This window comes from Lycorma delicatula, chromosome 1 (assembly GCF_047948215.1).
Source record: "Lycorma delicatula isolate Av1 chromosome 1, ASM4794821v1, whole genome shotgun sequence".
Lineage (NCBI taxonomy): Eukaryota > Metazoa > Arthropoda > Insecta > Hemiptera > Fulgoridae > Lycorma > Lycorma delicatula.
This window is the reverse complement of record NC_134455.1, coordinates 328,881,802-328,908,961: the sequence shown is the minus strand read 5'-3', so window position 1 is coordinate 328,908,961 and position 27,160 is coordinate 328,881,802. Positions and strand designations below refer to the sequence as shown.

The following is a 27,160-nucleotide window of genomic DNA, read 5'->3' as shown; positions in this document are numbered from 1 at the left end:
AGGGGAAATTTCAATCATGCTAAGATTTTAAATTAATCTAATAAAAATTACTACATTTGTTATAACAAGTGTAAAGTCATTATTTTGCTACAGATCTTTTTTTCAATTTAAAGTTGACATAACAAAGGCTTCATAAAAATGAAGTTTTAAACTAAAGTTTGGTTAATGAATTAGTAATTTAGAATAAATTTTTATGTAATTGGCTAGAATATTATGTGATATCATAATATCTAATTAACTTAATTAACCCTTGCAAAATCCTCAACAAAAAATAAAATAAAATTTGCTGTAATTATACCAAGCCCACTGGTCTGGTCTAGTGGTTAACTCATCATTGCAAATCAGCTGATTTCAAAGTCAAGAGTTCTAATCCTAGTAAAGGCAGTTACTTTTATACAGATTTGAATACTAGATTGTGGATACTGGTGTTCTTTGGTGATTGGATTTTAATTAACCACACATCTCAGGAATGGTCAACGTGAGACTGTGCAAGACTACACTTCGTTTACATTCATAACTGAAAATAGCTGGACAGTGAAGGGCTGAGGAGTGTGGCAGTTTATAGGAGCGGTGTGCCGATCCTAACAACCAGTGAAAGAAATGGATTAGTAGGGGTTGAACGTCCAGACGTGTTCTTTTCTTTTTATATTTCGCGGAACTCTGGTCTGGATTTATGAACATGCTTATGAACAATGCTTGGATGATCTGGCTGGTGTGATTCACCCTCTTCAAAAGGAACCAGTTGTGGGTGGTGATCTTAACGTAAAGAAAGTGACATGGGAAGGACATATCACGAACCATAGAGGGCGGATTCTGAAGGAGTATGTAGCCGAGTTGGTTTGGTGGTGCTCAATAAAGGGACCGCACCTACCCTGGTGAGGGTAAATGTATGCTCCTTTATGGATGTCACGTTTGTCTCACCGAGGTTGCAAGAGAAGGGATTGGTGGGAGGTGCTCACTGAAGAGGAGTCATTGAGCGATCATTTCTTTGTTTGGTTTGAGACTGGGGATGGTGAATCTTATAGCGTGGTGGCTGATAACAGGATATTATGTTCGAAAGAGGGCCTGCTAGGCTTAAGAAGTTGGTGAAAGAGCGCCTTAGTCATCAGGAAAACGTCTTCCCCAGCTACCTGAAGAAGATGGTATTAAAGGCAACAGAAGAGTCGCTGGATCATAGAAGTCTGCAAAAAAATAATGTATATTGGTGGACTTCTCGGGTGTTGGAAACGAGAAGGTCCTGTGTTAGGGCCAGGAGACAGCTACAACGAGCCATGAGAAGGGGGTATGACGATGCGGACGCGGTTGGGAGAGGTTACCGCAAATAATATAGTGGAGGTAATGCTTCATGGATAGCGGAACTGGTCAATAGTCAGCAAGGTAGTAGGAAGCATCATCCAAAAGAAGACCCTGAAAGAAGTGGAAGATGGGTGAGGGGTTTTATCGTTAGGGAAGGGAGGACAGCACCGTTCAGGAGGGGTGGGATGCCGGATCATCCCACCTTCAATGATTGAAGGGGGACTCCTGGAGTCCTTAGGTGAAGAAAAGAAAGACCGAGATCCGGTCTGGGTCCCGGTATGGGACCCCAGATTAGAGGCAGGCGCTTATTAAAAGACCGAGACCCAGCCACTCGGGGATGCTGTCAGGAACGGCATAGCCGGGTCTCTCCAGGGGAGTAGAGGCAACTAGCACTCTCAAGGCTGTGTTATACGGTATCATGAGTCGGGCCTTGAGGGTAAGGGAATTATAGAAAAAAAAGGTCGGTTATCTTCCACTGACCTTTTTGTGAGATTCGAACGGTAGTAATAAAAAATACACCTAACTTTTTCAAGTACAGATAGAGGAGTATACCGGAAGTATGGGACAGAAATTTTAATTATTTTTACGTTCAGAGCTATTTACGGCGATTTAGTATTTTGGCCTGTGGTTGGGACGATTTATACAGTGTGGTGGGGTTAAAACCTGACAACCACTAGTTAAGTTGTCAATGAATTGAATGGACTTAGCATACAGACGCACAGGTCTGAGGCAACGACAAGATTCTTTACTATGCGCTTCTGTAACTGAGTGTGCTGACAACTTCACGGCAAATACAAGCCTTTAATATCAGCAAACCACCCGGCATCGAAAACATCATAGTCCACCTTTCTTCTATGAGGCAAACAATAAATTTACCACGGAATGCTTTTTTTTCTTATCCGAACTATTCTCTCATCAATTGAGATTTCAGCCAAGGGTTGGAAATCATAGAGCTGTATTGGAGTTAAACAAATGTCATCTCCTTCCTTCCTATGCAGTAACTTAAATATTCTCCTTCCTCTAAAGAAATCCCTGTGGATCTGCTGCAGTTGTTTTGCATGTATTTTAAGGTAATCAACTTTCTTCCAGGGTGAATGGAACACCTTAACCGAAATCCTTGGGTGATGCACGGGGAACTTCATAAACATCGCGCAAATGACACGACTTAGCCTCCTCTGGATCTGTTTGTTTCACCACAAGTAACAAGCGAAACTGAAAATACGTTTATGGGCATTAATTTATTAATGGGGGTCTCCTCTAGGAAGTCATAACAGATTTAACTTGATTTTTGAAGCCAGATATTAAAGTTTTTCTCGCGTGACTATGGTTTAATCCTACAACCTGTAAAACATGAGGTATATATAGGTTTCACCACTTTCCATGAAACCAGGAGAATTTGTCATAAATGTTTTACATCCCTCAACTTTCAGCACATCCCCAAGCAGAACCTTTTTCATAGCATTGATTCTGCATTTGACCGCACCAAACCTCACGTGTATTTCTACACTTAACCGTTCAACCAGCTTAACAATCCGCCTTATACCTCCTTCAGTACTGGAAGAAAGGTTAACATCATCCACATAAATAAGACGGATAAAATTATATTGGCTTAACCGAAAACCTTTATTCACAGATCTCAACAGGTTAGATACCGAATTTAATGCCAGGTATACTAATAGGAACTCAAGGCGTCATCTTGAAAATTATACTTAAACGACAGAAATTATTAATCAATGACCGATATTCAATCAAATCTTTTGATACAATTATAGAACTTGAAAAGAATTGCGGTCATAAAACTAGTAATAATATAGATGAGTCCTATCCTTCCTCAAAACCTGATAACAATAGTAGTTTTATATCTGAATATAAAGTTGATAGTAATATTTTCGTATAACTTCAGCAGGACTTTCTTGGATTTGACGAGTCTCAATCTAAAAATATAAGTACAGAAAATTCATCGCCTGATCACTCTTCGCTTGGCAGAATAGTCCAGTACCAATTCAAGCCACTGCGGTGGAGATAGAGTGGTACAGCATGAAATATTGTTAGTGAAAAATGAATTAGTTCGCACTGAAAACTTTGATTTGAAAGAATGTTCACTGAGTTACTATCTAATTTTAAGGAGTTTTCGCGATCTTCTTCTCTTTCAAATAAGATCACCGACAATCATGTTAGTGATTCTTCTTGTAAAATGAATATCTCTGAGTCCAGTGCTAAGTATTATGCGAGGTAATGAAATAGTCAAAAATATAAAATGCAATGCATTTTACCCAGTGTATCTAGTAATTTAAGTATTACTAATATTCATAATTTTGAAAATATCGTTGTAGATGATCAATATTTTCATACTAACTCTCTATCTAATTTAGTTAGTATTGATACCCTATCTGATTCAAATAATATCATGGACGAAGAAGCAAAAGAAGAAAGATTGTCAGCCTAGAATTTCGCCAAATGAAGTATAAAATTAAGCACTTTCAATAAAAAAAAAACAAGATAATAAGACTAACCATCTCAGCTATGTTAAAGATAAAAGCATAAATTTGTTAAGCATACTGCAGTTAAAAATTTAACCACTATTAATACCAAAACCAAAGTTTTGTTTGTATCATGATTGGCAACATCAATGACTGACGGAAACATAAAATATAGCTTCTTAAGGATGTTCAGTTAAGCTGCTTTTGTACGAAATTAACGACATGTTATTCAGTTAATTAATTTCACGCGGAGGTTTATTGTGGTGAATTCGACAAGAATGTTGATATACTTTTTCCATTACGAGTTCTCATTGCACAGTTTTTACCAGCTTTAGGTGATATTAAAGCTCAGAACATAATAATCAGAAGTGAAGATCTCTCTTTTTTACCTGAACTTATGTGGTCCAAAAAGCAAGCAATATGAAATCTGTCTCCTGCTTGGTTTTTTAATTAACAATCTTTTATAACTGTAAGATGTAATTAAAGTAAATAATTAATTTAAAATAATTAAGCAGGTAAGTAATTATATTTATAATTAAAATTAATAATTTCCATTAGCAAAAAGACCGTTTGCATACCGTTCTGCACATCGTAAATATAAGCAATCTAATCTTCGGTCATACTGTCGTATTTTGAAGGCTTAGGAAAAAATCCGAGAGTGATCCGACGTGTCAAGCAAAGGGAAACCGAGCAGAGAGAAAAAGATAACGATTTAAAAACCTTCTAACTTTTTGAAGTACGTTACAAAATATAATTCATCTAAGAGAATAATCGCTCATCTTGTAATGGCACCAAAATGATTGATCCACAGTTGCTCTGCTCCTATTTTTAAAAATCTTGAAAATGTTTAAGAATAATTCCTACAATAACCTAATTTGGTTTCAATTAACCACACATCTCAGGAACGGTCGATCTGAGACTATACAAAACTACACATCATTTACACTCATATTTATCATCCTCATTCATCCTCTGATATAATATCTTACGGTGGTTCCGGAGGCTAAAGAGAGAAGAAAGAGATGATCTATACACCTAATACCTTTGATTTTATCAGTTATACAACAGTTGACACATCTTTCATGCTACTTAGGACATTATTGCTTTCATGATATATATATATATATATATATATATATATATGCATCCTCGTCTGCTTCCGGTGCAAATAGTTTTCCACTTTACATTATTAAGGCCGTTGCTCAAATTATTTTTCTTGTTAGAACTTCGTTATGTATTTGGAGTTTATTTTGTGGTATTTTCCCTGATCTATGAAAGTTTGCGATTGTAACACTAGTTTTAAAAACCGATGTTCCTTTAAGAATTATCGTTCAGTTTCTGTTCTCAGTGATTTCTCTAAATTATTTGAAAGAATCGTTATGCAACCGCATTTAGCATCATCTTGTAAATCGGTTTATCAAGATAGATTTATGATAAAACTCTCAACTTTAACCAACGTAACATTTTTCTTGTCGTCGACAAGGTTGTAGGACAAGTCCATACAATTTACCTCAATTACGAAAGGCGTTCGACAGAATTCCTTATTATATCCACTATGGGAGCTTCTCAAGAATGGTTTCAGTGAGAAATTAATCGGATGGTTTGCATCATATCTAAGACAAAAGGTTTAATGTTAGTTTTGCCGGTGTGATTTTATACCCAACTTTCAGAACAAGTTCCGAAGTCTCCAAATCGGGTCTACTACCTTTTTTCCTGTTTAGCCTCTGAGAATTACCGTTCAGGTATTACTTCAGAGGGTGATATGTACGAGTATGAGTGTAAATGAAGTGTAGTCTTGTACAGTCTCAGTTCGACCATTCCTGAAATGTGTGGTTAATTGAAACCCAACCACCAATGAACAACGTTATCCGCGATCTAGTATTCAAATCCGTATAAAAGTAATTGCCTTTACTAGGACTTGAACGCTGGAACTCTCGACATTCAAATCAGCTGATTTGGAAAGACGCATTCACTACTAAACCAACCCGTTGGGTTTGGATCTATTTTTATATTTATTAACGTCATACTATAGGCAATTTAAGTTAAATTTGAACTATTGCAGATGATCTAAAGATTTATTTGCAAATTAAATCTCCGTTACATCATCTTATACTACAAAGAAGCAATAATGCCATTTAAAATTGGGTATTTGAAAATGAAATCATTAAGTCCGGATTAAATTTCATCAGTCTCCTTCCCAAAAAAAAAATAAAAATATATTTCTATTTTTCAAATAAAGTTTGTTCTGAAATTATTAAAAACGGAAAGGTGTCAAAAATTTTGGTTTTGTATGAAGCATCGAGCTATATAAGCAACGGATAGATTTATAAGAAGCAAAACGTAACCTCGGGCTTATCAAATGGATAACAGGACTTTACCAAAACATCAGTACTTAGTTACTACTTCATAAAGCTTTAGTAAGATGCAACTTGAATATTTCAATACCACCTGGAGTGCATTAGCATGTACTGAAAATAATATCTACAATATTCAAATTGCCATTATTTCCTGTTTAAAATATTAATTTGATGTCCTAAAAAATCTAAGTGAGAAAATCTGAAGTCAGTTTGCATTATAACTATTCAATCAACGAAAATTATACTTCGGTTTAACATATTTTTATAACATCTTCCACAGATACACAAATAAACGAAATTATGTATATTTAAAAACTCCAAAAATAAGGTCATAAACTATTTCAATTAATTTTTAATATACTTTCATTTTATAAATGTATCCAGAATATATATGTATGTAATGGATACATGAATGTAATGGGCTAAGAAGGGATCTAATTCCATGGCCTGATAAATCGTCCTCTAAGAGAATTATATTCTCTAGATCTGCTTGACTGTTTTTCTTTTTCATGAATTTTATAGGGAAGTTACTTTTGATTTTTGTTATGATTATTATTTATTTTAAATTTATCTTCAGTGGTATTGAAATTATATGGAATTTTATTAATACGATATTGGGAAATGTTATTTTCTTCCATGACAACCTTGCATAATTCAATGACAAAAATGTTGTTTTGAGCTAAAACGTTTAAACAAAAGACATGTGGGTGAAGTTTGATTAAAATATGCGATGTATTTACTGAATAAATGTCCAGAAGTGTTATAAGAAAAAAATACCTAAAGAATTATTTTCTCAGAACATGTACATTGCCTTTTAAGGTAATATATTTTGTTAACCACTTATAATATAACCATTAAAGATAAAATAATTTTCTATATTTTCATTTTTTAGAAGGATAAAACTAAATTATTTTAATGACAAGATAATTTAAGAAAAAATATTATGTAATGTGAAAAAGTATTATAAAATGTTTGTAGGAAACGCTAAATTCAGACAGCATCTATAACAGACAGAAATATAAAACAATTGATGTGGACACTACACGACTTCCTTGTACGCCTATTAAATTATATATATATACACTTTTTTTTAAATGAAAAGTACATAAAGGTTTATTTCATTAATAACTTCTGATATTTTTTATTTTTTTAAATTTGTTATTATTGAAATATTATTTATTGTAAAAATTGTTTTATAATCAGAGGTTAATAATTAATAATAAACTAATATATTTAATTTTAAAAAAATGTTAAAAAAAAGAAGATGAAGTCTGATTCGAACTGATGCGCTTTCTCCTTGTAAGATGCAAATATTTCATTAATTAAAATTTTATTTGGCTATAACTCTGGAACCAATGAAAATAAGTACCACTTATCATCGTTGAAAAGCTCTCAATGGGAGCTTATTACTGCAGTTAAGAAAAAGTCCAAGATCCAGTTAATTATTTTGATTTTTTACGTATATACATACGTACAGACGTCTCGCTGAAACTAATCAAAATGAATTCAGGGATGGTCAAAATGGATATTTCCGTTGAAATTTGTAAACCGAAATTTTTCGCGATCACAATACTTCCTTTACTTCGTACAAGGAAGTAAAAAAGGATTACAAAGGAAGAAAAGAAAATCATCATCGTCATCGTGTTCTGATTTTTGGTGACTGAAAACGCGAACAACTGAGGTGAGAATGTTTTATATAAGGCTAGGTCTTTCTATGCTGAAATGAAAGCCTGTTTTTAAATTCATGGATTTAATTGTCCAAACCCAATATAGCCAGGTATTAGACTTATTACTGGTGTAATAGTAAGTCTTTGGTGTAAAAAAGTAAGTCATTGTAGTACCAGCTACTGTGGTGAGATTTGCAACTTTTTTTAAATAATTCCTGTCGCGCTACATGATTCATTGTGAGTTCTTATGGAATCTGCTGTTATAGTTTGGGTTGATACCGAGGCTTGAGGATATGATCATAAACGACTGATTTTGTTGATTTATGTAAGGGTTTTTAGATTTGAAGATAGTTTATAATTAAAAGGATAATATAGAAGTTTGAAAGCTAGTGGTAATTTACTCGTACTTTTATAAAGCCATTAAATACTTTACTGATAGTTGAATATCTTTTAAAAAGAGTCGACCAAGAAAATAACTCTTCCGGTTTTCAGAATAGCTTATTGAGGCTCTCAAGCATAAAAAGAAGTACACTGTTAATTCAAGCTATCGGAAATCAAAGTAGCTGCGGAAAATTTTCATGCTAAGAAGAATGGTTTAATAGCTAGTAACACAATTCGAAAGTTAGAGAAGTTTGAAATAATTTATACAATAAACCAATAAATTTTCGTGTCTGAAATTGTTTCATTCCGACTCGATAGGACTAATGCCAATTAAGGTTAGGAAGAATTTAATGACTGATGCTGCCCATTCTTCTCAGCTATTTTCAGAATATTTTAGTCAGTATATATTGAAGACGGTATTGTCCAGAATCTTCCAAAAAAAAATTAATGGTGATCTGATTAGTACTCTGGAACTCATGTAAGTGATGTTTTTATTACTATAAAATGACCTATTCTAATTCACATAAATGTCGAAACATCGTCGGGTTAAATATTGTTGCGTGTTCACGGTTCGATCAGGGTATATTGAGAAGCTAACAATTGTAAAAATTCCTTATAAATATAGTGAAATCATTTTATCGTGCACGTCATGATACTACATATTATAATTCCACTATTAACTATAATGCAGAGATACATTTGATTTGATTCATGGAATGTAGTTACGCACAACTGATTGTGCGTAAATTGTTGACACTCTGTAAGATATCAGGGCTAATTGATTCATATTAAAAAATATAGTGCGAAGGGTTTGAACCTGCTTTCTGGAAAATGGTGGACATTTCCAACATTTTCTGTAAGACGTTACCAGTTGTGCCTGACTACATTCCATGAATCAAATCAAATGTGTGTAGCTCAGTATTATAGTTCATAATGGAATTATAGTGTATAGTATCATGATGTACACGAAAAAATTATCTCACTGTGCAATTTATTACTCTAAAACATATAAAATAGAATAAATGATAATAACAATTATAATAATAATAGTAATAATAAATATATATATATATATATATATATATATATATATATATATATAAAACATACAAAATAGTAATTCAAATACAAAGACGTTTATTTAATGATAATTTAATTATAAATATAAAATACAGCCCAATTTACTAAAAACTTCAAAATTACTAAAAAAAAACTAATATTGCATTTACAACAACGTAACAGTAGAAAAGTCTAAACTTCATACAATCCACTTTCTGCAAATATTATTAGATTACTTTTATTATTTACAATAGAACACACTTTATGAATGAATGGAATACTGTCACTTTCACTACTGTTTACCAATAACTCACCGAAAAACTTGCTGCATTCATCCTGTCCACAATGGAATACTCGTGACCTACTCTTCACTCGTTGTACCCGGTCCGCTGGTTTGCTGGTTCCTGGCAGTATTTATATCCGCTGGTCTGCAGAACCAGTACTCGACTCGTCCCTTTAATTGTTGAAACGTAATAATTTTCATTGTCCTTACGTTTTTCCATAAATCCTTCTGGTCGAATAGGAGCTTTTGGAGGTGCCGTTGTTAATATTACAAACAAAAAATTATTATACCGACCCGTTATTCTAAGAAAATAATCCCTTTTAGAGTCTTCTAGATTTTTTTAATTCTTCTAGATTTTCCTTTTAATTATTCTTTCTTCTTAATTTGAAGGAATCCGTTACCCTGATACGTTGTACTAGCCCTGTTACAATATGTTCTTCATATCCTTCATGAATTTGGTTAGCTGGAAAGACAAATAAATTGGAAAATTAGTATCATAACAGTAAGCTTACAATAGAGTGATTAGAGGTTTGTTTTGGAATGTTTAAACTTGAAGGGGTGATTTGACAACAGAAGACAAATTTATGTTTCTTAATAAAAAGAAGCGGAAATTAACGATCATTGTTTATTGAAAGCCGAATATTTATCTTCCTTGGTGTAAAATGACGTAAATTATTAAATGCTAATAGTTCTTGCAAATCTTTATAAGAACAGCAGCCTTTGCAATTGGTTGGATGGTTTCCGTTACAAGTTACTGGCGCATTAGGCGTTATAATAAATTTTGTTGATAAGTGAGCTCCGACACATTTAATACTACTGGGGTGCTGATTGCAATAGATTTTAACACGGTTGAAGTTTACACTAAGAAGATTGAGCCACGTAGCTTTTGGTCCAGGAGATTCCACTTTTATTTTCCAATATAACATGAATCAATTTTAAACACATTTTCCTTAAAATGAAAATCAAGAAAAACAAGCAGAATCGGGATTATTTCTGTGACAACATTTGTTACGGATTTTATTTTATGTTCTGGATATGACAGTTCCTTAAAATCAACAGCATGGCGAACATTTAAAAATATTATGTCAAATAAGTTTTTGATAAATTATTGGGAAAAAATATCATTAGTGACAAAGTAAATTGGTGTTGGACCCTTTGGGTTTTTCAGTATTTTGAAAGTTACATTCATATGTATATCCAAATTAAATTTAGAAAGTGCTTGAGAGCGAGTTTTAATAAAATAAAATATGCTGCTGTTAAGTCTGTACGATTTACGGTACTATTTTGTTTCGTAAGCTTTATTTCACTATCACCACCTACTTGGCTGTCCGCTGACTTTCGTTTACTCAGTTCACCGATGTATAAGGTATTTACCTTTTTTGCCGTGTATAAGTTATTATTATACTGAAAATAGTTTTAAACTTAATCATGATGAATTTTTTCTTTTTTCGTTTAATTTGCAGAAATTAATATTTTTAGGCTTCAGCTAGGCGGTGCCACTTCGATTAAATTCTATTATTACTTTAAAGCTGGTATATATCTATAATTTTTTGGGTAGAAAAATAAGTGGATGTGTTGAAAAGTTATTTTAATTGATAACTATGGATATTCCGCTAATGTTTATGAATCGATGATTTATGATTTCAATTTCTCAAACACGGTACCGCTGATATGTTAAATAAATAAATTAAAAATTAATATAATCCACCTTACCGGCACGTTGATATGTTCTGTAGATCTTTCGGCTTATTTGGAAGCCATCATCAGGAGTTAAAATTAATTAATTAAACTTTTGACTTTTAATATATTAATTGTAATTCCTGATGATGGCTTCTAAGTAAGTCGAAAGATCTAGAGAACATATCAACGTGCTGGTAAAGTGGATTATATTAATTGTTAATTAATTTATTTATGATTTTGTAGTTGTTTAAAAGGTAAGTAGGTAGTAATTTAATCAAACTTCATTCATATTACACTGGTTTACTTTATATGTAAGCGTTTTTTGAAATCGTTTTTCTCCCAGAAAAAAAAATTCTGCATGCAAATAATAATTTAAGATCTGCAACATTTTAAAATAAGACATACAAAAAATAACACATGGAGAAGTATTAAAAGTAGAAGCTGATGAAATTCCAAATAATGTTTAGGTTGTGATTTAAGAAATAAAAAGTCAAAATAATTAAAGAGAAATGACCAATATTAACCAAATGATTACTTATTTCAATCTTCTTGATTGCTTATTTTTAATTCGTAATAAATTATTACAAATACTTTAGTAAATATAAATCGCAAGAAAAAACTTTGAACTCGTTCTTTCAATTGCCATTAGTCTGTCTAAAGATTGTAAAAAATATAAAAATTAATGTCGAATAATACGAAGTTAAATATACATACCCGTATATCCGTAAAGGAATCTATTAAATCAAACGAACACTCGGGGACCTTCCCTTTCACCTTCCCAAGACACGAGTAATCTATCAACTGAAAATTACTGTAAGAAGCGATATTACTTAGAATTATTTAACATGAACTAGATATTTTTTTTTAAATTATTTTCTTAACGCAGAAAACGATATATTATAGTTTGTAGCTGTAAAAGGACAGACCTACTCGGCTTCCAACGGCTTAATTTGCATAAGTCTTTCTTCAAATATAACGCAGATCAGGATTATTTAGAAGAATACTTCAAATATTTCGAATTATTCCTTAAAATCAAGTTTTAAAGGCAGACCTTTAATTTTTTCATAGGATAATTAGTAATAATTACAATTAAGCTTATTTACTTAAATATAAGATTTTCAGAAAACCAATTTTACACTAATCTTGCAGGCTTTATATTTGAAACACACTGCAGAAAGTTTCAGTCAGATTCGTTTACAGAGGAATTATATCCAATAATAATACAAGCTTAAGGTTAATTACACTCCGCTACAGATTTCTGTAGAAATCATCATTATCTTTCCTTTTATTAAACCTTAAGCTAATCCAAATTTGTATTAAAGATTTTGCCATTTTATTCTACTTTTATCTTAGAGGCGTAGATAATTATGTTATTTATCTTCTAAAATAAATATTTAATTATTATTTCCTATAATCATGTAATAAACTATTTAGGCTTCTCACATTTTTAAAAGTATAATTAATTAGGTTAAAAATATACATTTGTAACACTGAATTAACTTACATGCGAATTTAGTTAACGTCCGAGAGAATGTACTAGATAACAACAGAATAAATTACACAACGTTTCCTTTCCTGTTTTTCTCTCTAGTAAATAATAGGTATTTCGTTAACTAAATACTTGTGTGGTCATAAAAGTTGTTATACATGTCCAATAAATTTGTTTACCTACACTTGTATGTCAAATGTATTAATGGCACTGATTATTTAAAAATGTTTTACATCACTATAAATAAATTACCACTAGAGAGTTATTAAAATGAATAAACGAAGTATCCGTATTGAAAAAATCAGTTGGGAGAAATTCCTCTTTGCTCCGACGAAAAAAGTCTATAAAAGTGTTATATTTTTGTACGTCGTATTTAAAAATGTTGCAGATCTTAAATTCTTCCTTGAATATAAACTGTAAACCAGTATGAAATAAAGTTTAATTTTTTTATTTATTAAACTAAAAAAAATTAAATTACAATCTACTTACATTTTAACAACTAAAAAATCATACATAAATCATTCATCATCGATTCGAAATATCCATAGTTATCAATTAAAATAAATTTTCAGCTCATGATTTATTGTTCTACCCAAAAAATTATAAATATATTATTAGTTTTAAAGTAATAACAAAATTTTATCGAAATGTACACCGCCCAGCTGAGGCCTAAAAATATATTTTATACAAATTAAAAAAAAAAGAAAACAAATTTATGATTAAGTTTACAAATATTCAAAATATAATGATACATGATAAAAAATAATAAGGAAATAAAACTACTATAAAAACCGGTTATTTCTGCGGAATTTAAGAAATTGAATATACTTTCTTGTAATGTTTATATTTACCAATATTAACAAGTTTTGAAAATCTACTTAAAAAGAATATTTTTTTATTTATTTTAAAGGCTTGGATATCTTTTTAATATGACGTAAATGGCAATGATTATGATTTATTATAAATCGAGTAGAAAATTTTTGTTTTAATAAAAAATGATTTTTCCCAGGTTTTGAACAACATAGACATATATTTACGGTGTATTACCTGGAAATTTTATATCCTTCTTTTTTTGTGTTTAACCTCCGGAACCACCGTAAGGTATTACTTCAGAGGATGATATGTATGAATGTAAATTGAAGGGTAATCTTGTAAAATATCAGGCCGACCGTTCCTGAGATATGTAGTTAATTGAAACTCGACCGACAAAGAGTACCGGTATTCACGATCTAGTATTCAGATTCATATAAAATTAACTGCTTTTACTAGGATTTGAACCTTAGAACTCTCGACTTCGAAGGAAATTTTATATCCGGTACAGTAAAATTTACGGGCTTAAAAATTACAGCCGGAAGTTATTTTAGTTGTTCTGTTCTTGTAGTTTATAGAACTTCATAGCATTTTTTAAAAAAAATATGTCTCCTACCAATCCTGTGGAATTCTATAAAAAAACCTAATTAGCCAAGTCATTGAGATTCAATTTTTTTTTTTTATATTAGTATGACTTTTATCCAAGTTTATAAAATCTCATCAAATTTAGTCCGATTACTGTAACCGATTCAAAAATATATAACTTAGTTGTACTTAATGTAATTAGAATACAAATACAAAATTCATTAAGAAAACATATATTCCACATAACGGAGATTTTTGTATAAACTGTTGAAAATGAATTTAATGCTGCTAAAAACAATTACAAAATTTAATCACGAATTTTTGTAATTTTAATACTTGCTTGACTAATTAGGGAAAACGTTTTTTTATAATTAATCAAGGCTACTGAGTATGTTGAATAGAAAAAACAAATTGCATCTAATTAAAATGTTTACAAAACGCAAAACTATAAATGTAAGGAAACAATTAATTAAATTTTTATAATGGTAAATGAAGAATATTTTAATTTTAAGACATTAAAAAATATTTTTCTTCCAATTTAAATAGTAGATACATTTTTTAAATTATCAAGCTAATCAGTTAGATCCTTATTTCTGCCAGCAACTTTTTATCATTATTATTACAACATGATTCTATTTTTACTTTTATCAATTAACGGGTAAAAGATTTTTTTTTTAAATTAAATTAATTTTATGTCGTAGGCAGCCTTTTTATTTCAATGAAATAATTTATTCTCGTAACTGACATTATGCAGTAATGTTTTAATTATAGTAGTAGTACTAATAAAAATATTAATAATACAGGAAAAAACGTCTATATTAGGCTAAATGTCATAATTGCTGCTGTTAATTCAGTCCATATTGGAGGGTTGATTCTCTAAATGTGGTTTAATGTCAAATTAAGGTGTAAGTGGGCAAATGTTGAGTGGCAAGTAGTAGCAGGCAGTGAGTGTATTCCCCGGTGTGTCAGCAGCGACCATGGAAGGTAATGTATAAATATTGCTTGTAGTTATTTTTCTCCTTCAAACAGTCCCTGCTTAGCTTGCTCGGCACGGAGGTTCCCCTACCATGTTTCAAACGGTCAGTGTTATTAACTTTTTTTCTTTATTTTATATAGTTTATAAATATATATGTGTTATTTAATAGTTGATAAAATTTATTTCAATACGCAACAGAATGCACTCTGTTGATTGTAACCATTACTATTAGTTAATTAGTACTTAAGCTAACACTAAGTGAGTTAATAATATTTAAACACAATTAGTAGGTAACAGCACAATTAATAGTAGTATTATAAAATAAATAATTGATATTTACGTCAATATGCAATTCTTTTTATTTATTTTTACTTCTGTTAGCTCAATTTTCTTTCATGCACTGAAAAGAGCCTTTACATATATTCGCACCAAAAAAAAAAAAAAAACAAACCCAGACTTATATAAAAATTACTTTAATTATTAAACTGCATCCGGAAAACAATTTGACAATTTTAAAATTAAAATGTTCATTATCATATTTAGTAGTTATAAATAATAATGATGTTTAAGAGTGTGATACTAACTAGCATGGTATTATTTTTATGAATAATAATAATAATAATAATATTAATAGACTGTTGTGAATATGATAAATAATATTAGTTATTCTTACGTTATGTTGTAAAAAATACATGTATAAAAACAAATAATTAGATTATTTATAGTATTAAAATTTTACAGTAAAAAAAACAATGTTAAAGAACAGTAATTATTGTTATTTAAATAATAAATAATTGCAATAATTACTGAATTTATTAAATAAATACTCAAGAAATTACGGTGTTAATTAGTCAAGGTTAGCGAGCGTAGGTTAAGTTTGGTTAAATTATATTTATAAAATAAATAAAGAGACTGTTTTGAATCTATGTTAAACTCTATATCGGCCCATTTTCCACCGAAATCCGATTAACTACTTTGTTTTTAAATAAAGCTGTAGCTGCGGTGGCGTTAATACGTAAGTTGCCCTGTCAAAATTTAACATAATTTACATCTGTTGTAAACTAGAAATATTAGGATTTATTTTTTACTATTTTTAATAAATCCTGAATTAAATATATTTAATCTAATACATAAATGCGAAATTTTTTGTGGTGTTTCTGTTCGTTTGCAACAACATCATGCAAGAACCAGCCAACAGAGTGCTTTCAAATTTTCAGGATTCATTTGTATTACACAAGGGAAAGTTTTAAGCCGTAGATTGAGGCCCTAGCCCCCTTAGGTGTGAATTTGTGAATTCTTTCTCTTGGACAACCTATACTGTTTTTGATTTCGCTTTTCGATGTAAGAATAATAAACTATGCGTTTTGCAATGTATCCAATTTTTAGCTCTTTATTTTAACCCCTTCCCGAACTATTTTAGAGTAATGGAATGGGGAACCAAAAGGGATATGTTCGTCTACAGCAGAAGCGTTTCAGAGCTTCTATGTAAAGAACGAGGGAAACGTAGGAGGAAAGTAATCTTTTCAGACTTTAATTATTATTTATCAGTATTATTCTCATAACCATGAGGATACGAACAAAGCATGGATCCAAGGGATAGAACTCTTTATTAGACAGGAAGGGCTCGCCCTGACCGGCTAGAATATACATGTATTTTACTTCGATATCGGTTTAAAAAATTATAAATGTTTAAATGTTTGAATAAAAACCACTAGAATCAGAAAATTTGAAACTGAAGTTTATATTTAGTATAAATAGTCTTCTGTTAAATACATGACTATTATTATAAAAAAAAAAAAAAAATAGTCAGAAACTTACCATAAGAATGTTTTATGAGAAATGAATTTTTGTTAAAAGATATATAAAAAACAGGAAAAGATTTTTGTTTGTGGGTGTTATACATATCCGTGAACAAATTGTCATAGAAAAGCTTACTTTTGAACTTGGTAAGAAAATACCAGAGAGAATTACAAATTAACACAATAAAAAGGAATTAATCCCTGGTATTCGAATTATTAATGAAATTTTAAATAATAAAAAGATAAATAGTTTAAACGTTAAATAAATGTAGACATTTTATAATTCATATAGTAGATTTAAATTAATTTTAAGGATTATCCTTACATTGTAAATATGTTATGTTTGCAACGATGAAAAACTTACTTTAAGTACTTTGAGTTGGTAAAATGTTAAACTGTATTTATCAATTAGAATAAGAAATGAAGAATTATTTATTTTATTATCAGTTTAGTTCTAGCTGAAATTGAAGATAAACTGCTAAGAATTCAAAAATATTTTTTTGATAACAAAAAACAAAAATTTAAATGTTTAATATTGTTATTGATATCTACATAACAGTATAATAATAATAAAAATAATAATAACGTAAAATATATTCCTAATTGTTAGCGTTAATAATTAAATAATATTTAACAGCCTATTAAATATAATCATATTAATTGTGTTTACTAATTATATTGATTATTGAACTTAAATTATTCGTCCAACATCTTTTAAGAATGATTTAAAAGTAATGAATTGGGAATTTAGAGATACGGTAACAAAGTAACTGTGTAAAGATGATGTACACAAAATTAAATATAATTCATAATAATTTCTGTAATAATTGTATGATTCAAACCTGTTATATAGGGGGCAGATATACAGTGGAGTATAAATACAGTACAGTTACTGTATAGTCTAATGAATTTCCTTCTTTATGTAGCAGAAAATAAATAATTATTAATCTAAAACTATAAAATAGTATTGTTATTAAACTAAAATTAGATTACGTAACGAAAAACTTTTTATTATTTAAGTCGTTTATTTAAAAACTAGATAAATAAGTACCCTAAACGTTCAATATAGCAATTGAAATGATGTAAACGTCTAAGTTAGACGTTATATTAGGGTTAATTTTAATTGTTTTCTAGAAATTTTATTTTAAATAATTAATTCTATTTTAATTCTTTCTCACACTGTCCAGATTATTTTTTATACATTGTAATACTAGATTCTTCTAGTTTGGGCGTGTACCCGACGTAAAGTTATTAAACAACATTACTGAAACACATGTAAGAAATAAGATAAGCAGTTTAAGGTTCCGTACCCCTCATTTAATTGTTAATGTAACTGCTGAAACACAAAAAATTCGGTAATTTTTAAATTTATATTTATTAATCGGTGATTAGTATTTTTAATTTCAAAATTACTCTGCTATTTTAAAAGGATATTGTTTTTTAAGATTCAGAAAAATTCTTTGTCATTTATTGTAATAAATTTTGTGAGGGTTTGTTGATACAGTTACCAAAATAATTTGTAATGGTAATTTTTATGAAATAAAAAATGTATTATTATTATTTGTACTATTCTGAGAAATACTACATCTCTTGACCGTAAATTTTTATATTCTACTACGCTTTGACAAGGTCTTTCATAGGAAATTCACCACTAGTAAATTATTACTATTGGAAAATAAAGTGATAAATTATTTCATAATAATTAATTCTTTATTTAAAAATAAATTATATGTAGAGTAAAATATTTTCTTGTTAAATAAAATTTAAAAAGTTTATTACTTATAAAATCGATATTAACATATATGGAAAGCCAACCAAGCAGGACACTATAATACATTTCAAATCTTTTCATCCTTTGAGTCAAAAAATGGCAACCTTTAATTCACTGATTTACATAGCAATAAAATACTTAAAATACAATAATGCGTAATTAAATAACGAAATAAATAACATTAAACATGTAGTTTTAAATAATAGATATGATACTAACTTAATAAATAAATTATATATCAGAATAAAAAATAAAATGTACATAAGGGACAAAATAAAACTAACGAATAACAATACAATAAACGAATACATTAAAATCGAATAAAATATAAATTATAATAAATTTAACAAAATATTTGAAATATTAAGTTCAAGGAGTGTATAGTCTCAAGTGCAAAAAATGCGACTTAAAATATATCGGAAAGACAAATCGTTCATTCTCCATAAGAATTAAAGAATAAATTAATTGTATAATTAAAAATAATAAAGAAAGATCTACTTTTTCTAGACACATTTTAGAAACTGGACATAATTATAACCCTAACGAATTTATTAAATTATTTCAAAACACTAACTATTATTATAAAACCAACATATTAGAAAAATTTCATATATATATATATATATATATATATATTTGAATAATAATAAATTAATAAACGAACAAGTCAAATTTTATAATGATATTCTATATAAACAAATTATTATTTATCGTAATTATTAATTAGTAGGTTGGTACTATTTCATTTCATAGCTCATACATACAGTGGAGTCATAATACAGACTGTAGTCGTAAACATTTTACGGCTTTTAATTTCGGACATGACATTACATTTTTATTAACGAATAACTTATTTTATTATTTGACAATCGACTATTATGAAAATAACAATTTTAACTTCATTTTAATTATAATTATACATAAAAAATTATATACACGAATATTAAATTTAATAGCTTCATACAATCCCTGATGATGGAGAGGCGACTCCGAAAACGTTTGGATATTTACATTAAAAATTGTTGTATGTGGAAATATTATTTTATATAAAATATTCTCTACAGAGTTTTAATAAATTATAATAAAGTTATCTAGAATCTTTTTCGTGAAATAAAAATACTATTTTAGCAATATACTTGATATAACAACAGTGTTATACTTTAAGAGGATAACTATCAAATGAACTCGTAAATTTTGTTTTTAACCGAGGTCTTCTTAAACAAATTTTTCATACAAATGGTTCATTTACAACTCAAATTATCAAGAAATTACCATCTTGGTATTTATATAGGAAGAAATAAACTACACAAAATAAATTTATGACTATGTGCTGTAATATAAATAATTGATTTTTTGAATATGAATTAAAAATTTTATTTGAGTTACTTTAATAACAACTTAATAATTTCTTTACTGCCACACCCTTTTCCTGGACTGCATTGAACACTTGGTGTCAGTTAGTTTTTATATGTAACGGATTTATAACACTGCTTCCTAGTAAAACTACTTAGTGTAATACAATATGAAGGTTGAAAAACATTCCATAAGGCCTTCAGGTGTAAGCCTATGCCTAATGATTTGATAAATATAACTGGAAATACCAGACAGCCGAGATATATATTAATTTTATGATCGGTTTAACAATAATCTAAAAAAAAATACAACTAGATTATGTTAATGTATATTATTATCAACTACCGAATTAAATGATTGATTTTTTTATTAATTTTAGTTTACTTATTAATAAATAATAGATTTTATGTACAAAACCTTTTTATGTTTCAAACAAAACTGCATTATGATTATTACGTATAAATAAATGTTAAGGATCTTTAATTTTTTTATCTTTGAAAAACAATCGCTAGGTTTAGCTCCATGAAGACCACCAACGATTCACACAAATTTCAATTAATTGTGATTCATTTTGTTCATATTATTCGGTCTGCTTATAATGAGTACAATGTTTAATAATCCATCAGCTTAATTCATTTACCATAATTTCATTTATGATAGAATTAAATATTCCTCCAAAAACAAGCCCTTCTTTGCAAAAACCGATGAATTATATACAAAATAACATTATTTAAGTGCAGTTTAAATGTGTTATGTTAATTAATTCTTCTGGAAGATATATATAATTGTATTATTATTAATTGATAAATATTTTTAAATATTAATTTTTTTCAGCAATTCTCATTTATTATTAAAAAAAAAATTAAATAAAAACCGCGTGAAAGCTTATGTATACAGATACAGTATACAACACAATTACGAAGTTAAAATTATCTTTTGTAGTTAAAATTTACGTTAAGGAATGTAAATATAACAAATAATTTTTGAAACGAGTGTCATGGTTGTTGTATCAACTAAAGTAGTATTAAAATCAAGGTCAGTTTTTATTACTATCACTAAAAATAAATATATTGATCGCAAAATACCTATAATGACTAATATAAAATTAATGGATTTGTATATGGTGTACATGTAGAGTATTTAATAAAAGTAGTATAAGCCTCAATCAGTCAATTTAAAATCTTTACATTATAACAGTTTCCTTAATACCAGATTTATATATTATTATATAATTGTAAATACCAAGGTCATAATAATTATTATAGCACCTACTTCAATTTTATGTCTTTCAAATTATAAATAATTCGTAATTAAAGACTTTCATCTCTGTACGATTGACATGATCTTATTTTCGATGAACCTACCCGGTTTATTTTAACCTTCCATAGGTTTAGATAGAATTACTTTGCGATTAAATAAAGCAACGTTATATTTTGACCTTGTAAAATACTTACATTTTAATTAAGAATTAATCGTATTAATTTAATAGGCTCTTTAGATAAATGACGGAAATTAGTTGTCTATGCGAAGTAATAAGTTTTTGACGTAAGATATTAGGAATTACATTAACGTATAAATAAACAGTTCCAAAGATATAAAAATAAAAATTACTCGCTACATTACGTGTAAGGATTAAGGAGTAACTGTTTTTTTTCTGCTTAATTTCTGAAATTTAAAAATTTATTTTTACTAATTGACGAAATACGATAATTTTTTGTTTCAGGTGTCAGTTTTACTGACGGTACTCGCATTAGCGAGGAGTTCAGTCCATCACGCAACAGTTTCCACCCAGTACCACGCTCAGGATGAGTTAGGTCAGTACAGCTACGGTTATGCAGGCGGCCCATCTTCCAAGGCCGAAACCAAAACAGCTGATGGTGTCGTAAGAGGAGAGTACTCTTACATTGATGCTAACGGAATCATTCAAACCGCTCATTACGTCGCTGATCCCCACCACGGATTCCGAGTTGTGGCAACAAACGATCCCTCAGGCCCGTTATCTCACGCCGCTGCCGTACATCACGCTCCAGTCCATCATCCTGTAGCGGTCGCTCATTCAGCACCGCACGCAGTTCCCGTTGCTCATCCAGCTCCTGTACCTGTACCTTATCGTCGTCATCCGACAGTTTACGAAGCAGGTTTAATTCCTGGAGTAGATACACCTGAGGTAATTGTCAGTTCTACTGTAAATAGATGTTAATTTATAACGTGAGTTATTTCTGGTACACCCGTTTGTGTATAACTTTCATTCAACTGTTTTAAGACATTGCATATGCTTTTAAATAAAAATGGAGTCTGCACTAATTGATTTAGCATGTTGCTACATCAGTTATTTCCTCAATTTCGAGAGAAAATAATGCAACTTTTTTTTAACAGATTAATCTAAACTTTCTAAAGAAAAAATAATTTATTATATAAAATAGTTTTAATATATATATATATAAACCTATAAATTCTAATGATAATTTTAAAATAAATTGATATCATATTTGTGTAATCTTTAAATAACAAACGACATTTGTACCCGGAGTAAAAACTAACTTAACTAATGCATAAAAATGCACGTTAAGAAAAACTACAGGGAGCGCATAAAAATGTACTCTCACTGTTAATATTTTATCTCGAGAGTTTTATGTCATTTATTTAAGATACTGCAAGCAAGTAGTACAATGCTTCAATCAAGTCATCAAATATTTGATAACATACCTTCCTAAAAATTAAATAACTTTTATTATTATTTTTTTTTTTTTTTTACTTCATGAATTTAAGAGTTCAATAAAGTTCTAACCTTCTGTAAATAATTTACCAAAATACATTGTGTTTTACTATAAAAATAGTTATCACAGTATTTTATAATAAAACAATTTATATTTCAATAATAAAATCTTTCGTTGAATAATTAATATTAAAATAAAAAAGGGAGAAAAGCTAACGCCCAAAAAAGATGAACATTTTTATATTGACGAAAGATATATTTGTTTCGTTTATTAACTTACTATGAACGATATTGAACGATACGCTTCAGATGAATGAATGCTAGAGCCACAATTAGCAGGGTTAATAAAAATTGTTTTGTTGATTGTAGACTTTATAATTTCCATGCACGTAAATTGCCGCTTAAAAAACGTTTTTATTTAATCTAATTATTAGTAAAAAACATAAAAAATATTAATATAAAAACAGTATTCAGAAAACCGAAATTTAACTGTCACATATTAATCAGTAATAATACAATCAAAATTCATACTTACATTTAATTAACAGAAAACAACAGTTGTTATAGTAGGCCAAGAAAACACGCAGACGCAATAAAATACTTATACAAATATGTAGATCAAAAAGATAAGTTAAATCAAACAAATATTTAGGCAAAAATGGCACAAAACTTCTGTCAATTAAACGTTTTACAAAATATATCAACAAAAAGATTATTTTTCTTTTTTATGATTGAATCATCAGAAGTGACGTCAAATTAATAGTTTTGCACAAGAATATATATTGGCTCCATTAGAAATAGTATTACGTAGGATTTATAATATTTCTTTATGAACCTCTTAATAGAAAAACGTTATAATTTGAAAATTTGAAAATTTCAGAGATCATATGATTCTAGGCTCAAGTACAATTTTAAGTAAAGTTTAGAAATATACTTAAAAATAGTTAAAACATAAAACAAAACACAAAAAGATATAAATTTCGCTGAGATCGGTAAATCAACACCTGAGGTAATCGGGCTAACAATTTTAAACAAATAAATAGATTACATATAACATGAGAGACTTGAAGAAATGCAATTAAAAAAATATGTTGAAAGAATTACTATGAAAATAACAAATCACTAAATGCATGTTTATAAATACTAGTTACAAAAATATAATAAGAAATATTATCACACATCACATAATTATTCATTACTAAGACGTTACACAAATACAATACATACTCGTACATTAAAAATATGAAATACTACACATTATAAATATAAATCTATTGTAAATATACTCGTATAAATATTATACAAAAACATTTAAATTAAGTTAATACAAATAAATAGAAAAGGAAACATCAGTTAAATGTTCAGAATCAAAATTATAAAAGAGAAAAAAAAGGTACATATAATCAATATTTTTTATTTTCTCACTCAAGCCAATTTGGCTTTCAAAGGAGCTACCATCAAAGAAGATGAGAATGCTAAAATTTTTATCGTATGAAATAGATTTAAAAATTATTATCAGTTTTACTGATATATTGAATTCACTTGTTAGCTAACGAAGGTAAAAGTCTGAAATAATTAGAGTATTTAACTTTTAATCTAAATTCTGTTACATGTATAATTTATTTTTTTAAATATTTAAGTAAGTTAAATTCAACTGAGTTCTTTTTAACTCATTACATATTATTTTTGAATTTATTAAAAAATAACTAAAATACTTTGGGTTGTATTAATTTTATTAAATACGAGTATTTGTTTCTCATTCTCTCTTGTGCGACGTTTTTGTTAAAACAATTTTTTTTTATTAACTGAAAAATTGATTTCTGAAAATTTATTCAAAATGCTCAGACATGGAGAAAAATAAGAAATCTTTCCATTACGTTTACAGGAGGTCCTATCTATTTTCATATTTATTTGCTGATGTAAATTATTATTGATAATTTAGAAAACCGGCCATTTCGTGTTTGATTATGTGTTTACCCAAAATTCTTCATTTATCGGATTTCATCATAACTTTGTATCTATTTCCCTGATCATAGAAGATATGTCAGATCGATGAAAAATATTATCTAAGGGGCAATTGCAGTAGAAAAAAAATAGCCTCAAACTCTTCTTCGATGTAGAATTTTTGATTATTTATTTTTTCTCATTCCTTTCATACAAAAAAGTAATTTATATGAAATAATAAAATCTTCTACAGAAATGACCCTACTAATTTCTGTCATGCAAAAAATATTGTTTTAAAAAACGATTTAAAGATTCCAAAACTAATTTCTGAGATGGCACACTATTTCGTTCTTCAATATGTGATGTATAGCAGTTCACGATGTGGATGTTCACGTAAACAGCTGTGATAGGTAAGAAGGTGTGTCTACCGACAGCGCCACAAATTGCTACACACCCTTCTGATATTTTCAGAGTAAAAGTCTTAATGCTTTTACGCACTCCGGTGCAATTAAAGCGTGAACTTTATTATTTTATTTTGTAACAATATATTATCTTATTATCGTAGTTAGAATATAATTAATCATGTACGACTAATACCTCTAATTAGTATATTAAAATAATCTACGTAGTGGTCACTAATCTATGTACGTATGTTGGAGGTTTTAAGAAATATCAGAATTTATATGTTATAAAGCATATAAATTTTTGATAACAAAAGTGCCTTTAATTTTAAATCGATTACACTAAGCAGCCAATCCTAAATTAATTGGGTAAAACCATTATGGCCTTAACAAGGCATTATTGTGGTTCATTATCAACTTAACTGAGGTTTTCTAGTTAAGTTCTACATTTAATTTTCTGTACTTCTACAGCTGACAATAGTTCATAATCTGTTGATCATCAACGAATTTTTTTTGCGCAATAGATAGTGATTTTAAAAATTTACCAAGAACAAAAAGAAATCTGGAGCAGCTTGAATTTAAAACAGATGTATTTAAGCAAATAAGTCACTAAGTAAATACTTGGAAGTAAACTATACTTACGAGTATTTACTTCCAAGTAAATACTCGTAAATCTCTTTTATATAATTCTTTGCTTAAGAAGTCTGCTTCATTTAATTTGTTTTGTTTGTGCAGGTTCAAGTAGCTAGAGCAGCACATCTTCACGCTGTAGCTGAGACTAAAGCCAGAGATGCTCTGATCAACCATTATCCGTACCCACAAGGAGCAAGTTACGTTCCTTACGCGCCAACACATTCGCATTACTCTTACTACCTTCCGGTGCAGGTCAAAGATACACCTGAAGTAGCAGCCGCTAAAGCCGCCCACTTTGCAGCCGTAAACGAAGCCAAGGCCAAAATAGCACACGCTCACAGTCATTCTTACGCATATTCCCAATATGGAAGTCACTACCCGTACCCATCAGCACATTCCTACCACGTTCCGGTTCCGGTCACGGATACACCAGAAGTATCTGCCGCTAAAGTGGCTCATTTTGCTGCTGTAAACGAAGCGAAAGCTAGAGCTTATCACGGAAGTGCTTATCACGGTTACGGATACTACCCGCACTCAGCAGATCACCACTCGTACCAAACTTATCACGTACCTGTTCCTGTTAAAGATACTCCCGAAGTTGCCGCCGCAAAAGCAGCTCACTTAGCCGCAGTTCATGACACAAAATCCCGTCTTGGATACCAAGGATATTCAGGTTATCCTCATCATTACGCTCCTGTACCAGTAACTGATACTCCTGAAGTTGCTCATGCTAAAGCAGCACATTTGGCTGCTGTTCATCACACTAAGCAATATGCTTATACCCATTATTGGTAAAACAAAAACTGTATAAATCAGAATTTTAACAAACTAAAACACCAATAAAATAGTTTTGTAAGTTTTTTTTTTTATATAAATAAACACCATTAATTTATATTCTTATTTCTGTGTATTATTTCTCTTACCATAAATTATAAACCGTTATTAAATTAAAATAATTTTACCATTATTTTAGTGTTGTGTTTGTGGGTGGGTTATTTCATCTAATACTATGATTTTTATATTAGCCAGTTAATCTATTAACTTACAATTTAGTTAAAAAGCATTTTTAGCTCATTTTTGAAACCTCATTAAGATGTTTTTTACTAATCCTACTAATCCGAAATAGCGTAACAAATTTTGGTATTTTAAACTTTTCTTTAGGTCTCCTAATCTATCAATGAATTATATTTTTTTCAAAATTTTCTCGGTTACGAGACAATGCCCGAACCAATGAAATTACAATATTATGGAATAAATTGTAACCCATTTATATATTTTTTTTTTTGTGAAAAATGAACATTCTTGTATTTATAGACGTTCTTATCTTCTCTGTTTGTTTATTTGTAATTGATGACTAAAAAATCGGCTCTACCAATTTTGACGAAACCTTCAGATTCTTTTTTTACTTTGTCAATTGGGTTTACTTTGTCAGTTGGGTCAGTTGTAAATTATACTTCTGATAAAAGCGCTAAGGGGGAGA

At 29.3% G+C, this 27,160-nt stretch overlaps 1 protein-coding gene across 1 annotated transcript in view; it reads left to right on the top strand.

The window, feature by feature from the left end:
• Positions 1-27,160, top strand: part of LOC142317880 (uncharacterized) — a 154,014-nt gene that overhangs the window by 65,639 nt on the left and 61,215 nt on the right. The window contains exons 8-9 of the mRNA XM_075354425.1: positions 21,710-22,153; positions 25,783-26,472. Coding sequence (XP_075210540.1) covers positions 21,710-22,153; positions 25,783-26,472 — 1,134 coding nt within the window. The remainder of the gene's footprint in view (positions 1-21,709; positions 22,154-25,782; positions 26,473-27,160) is intronic.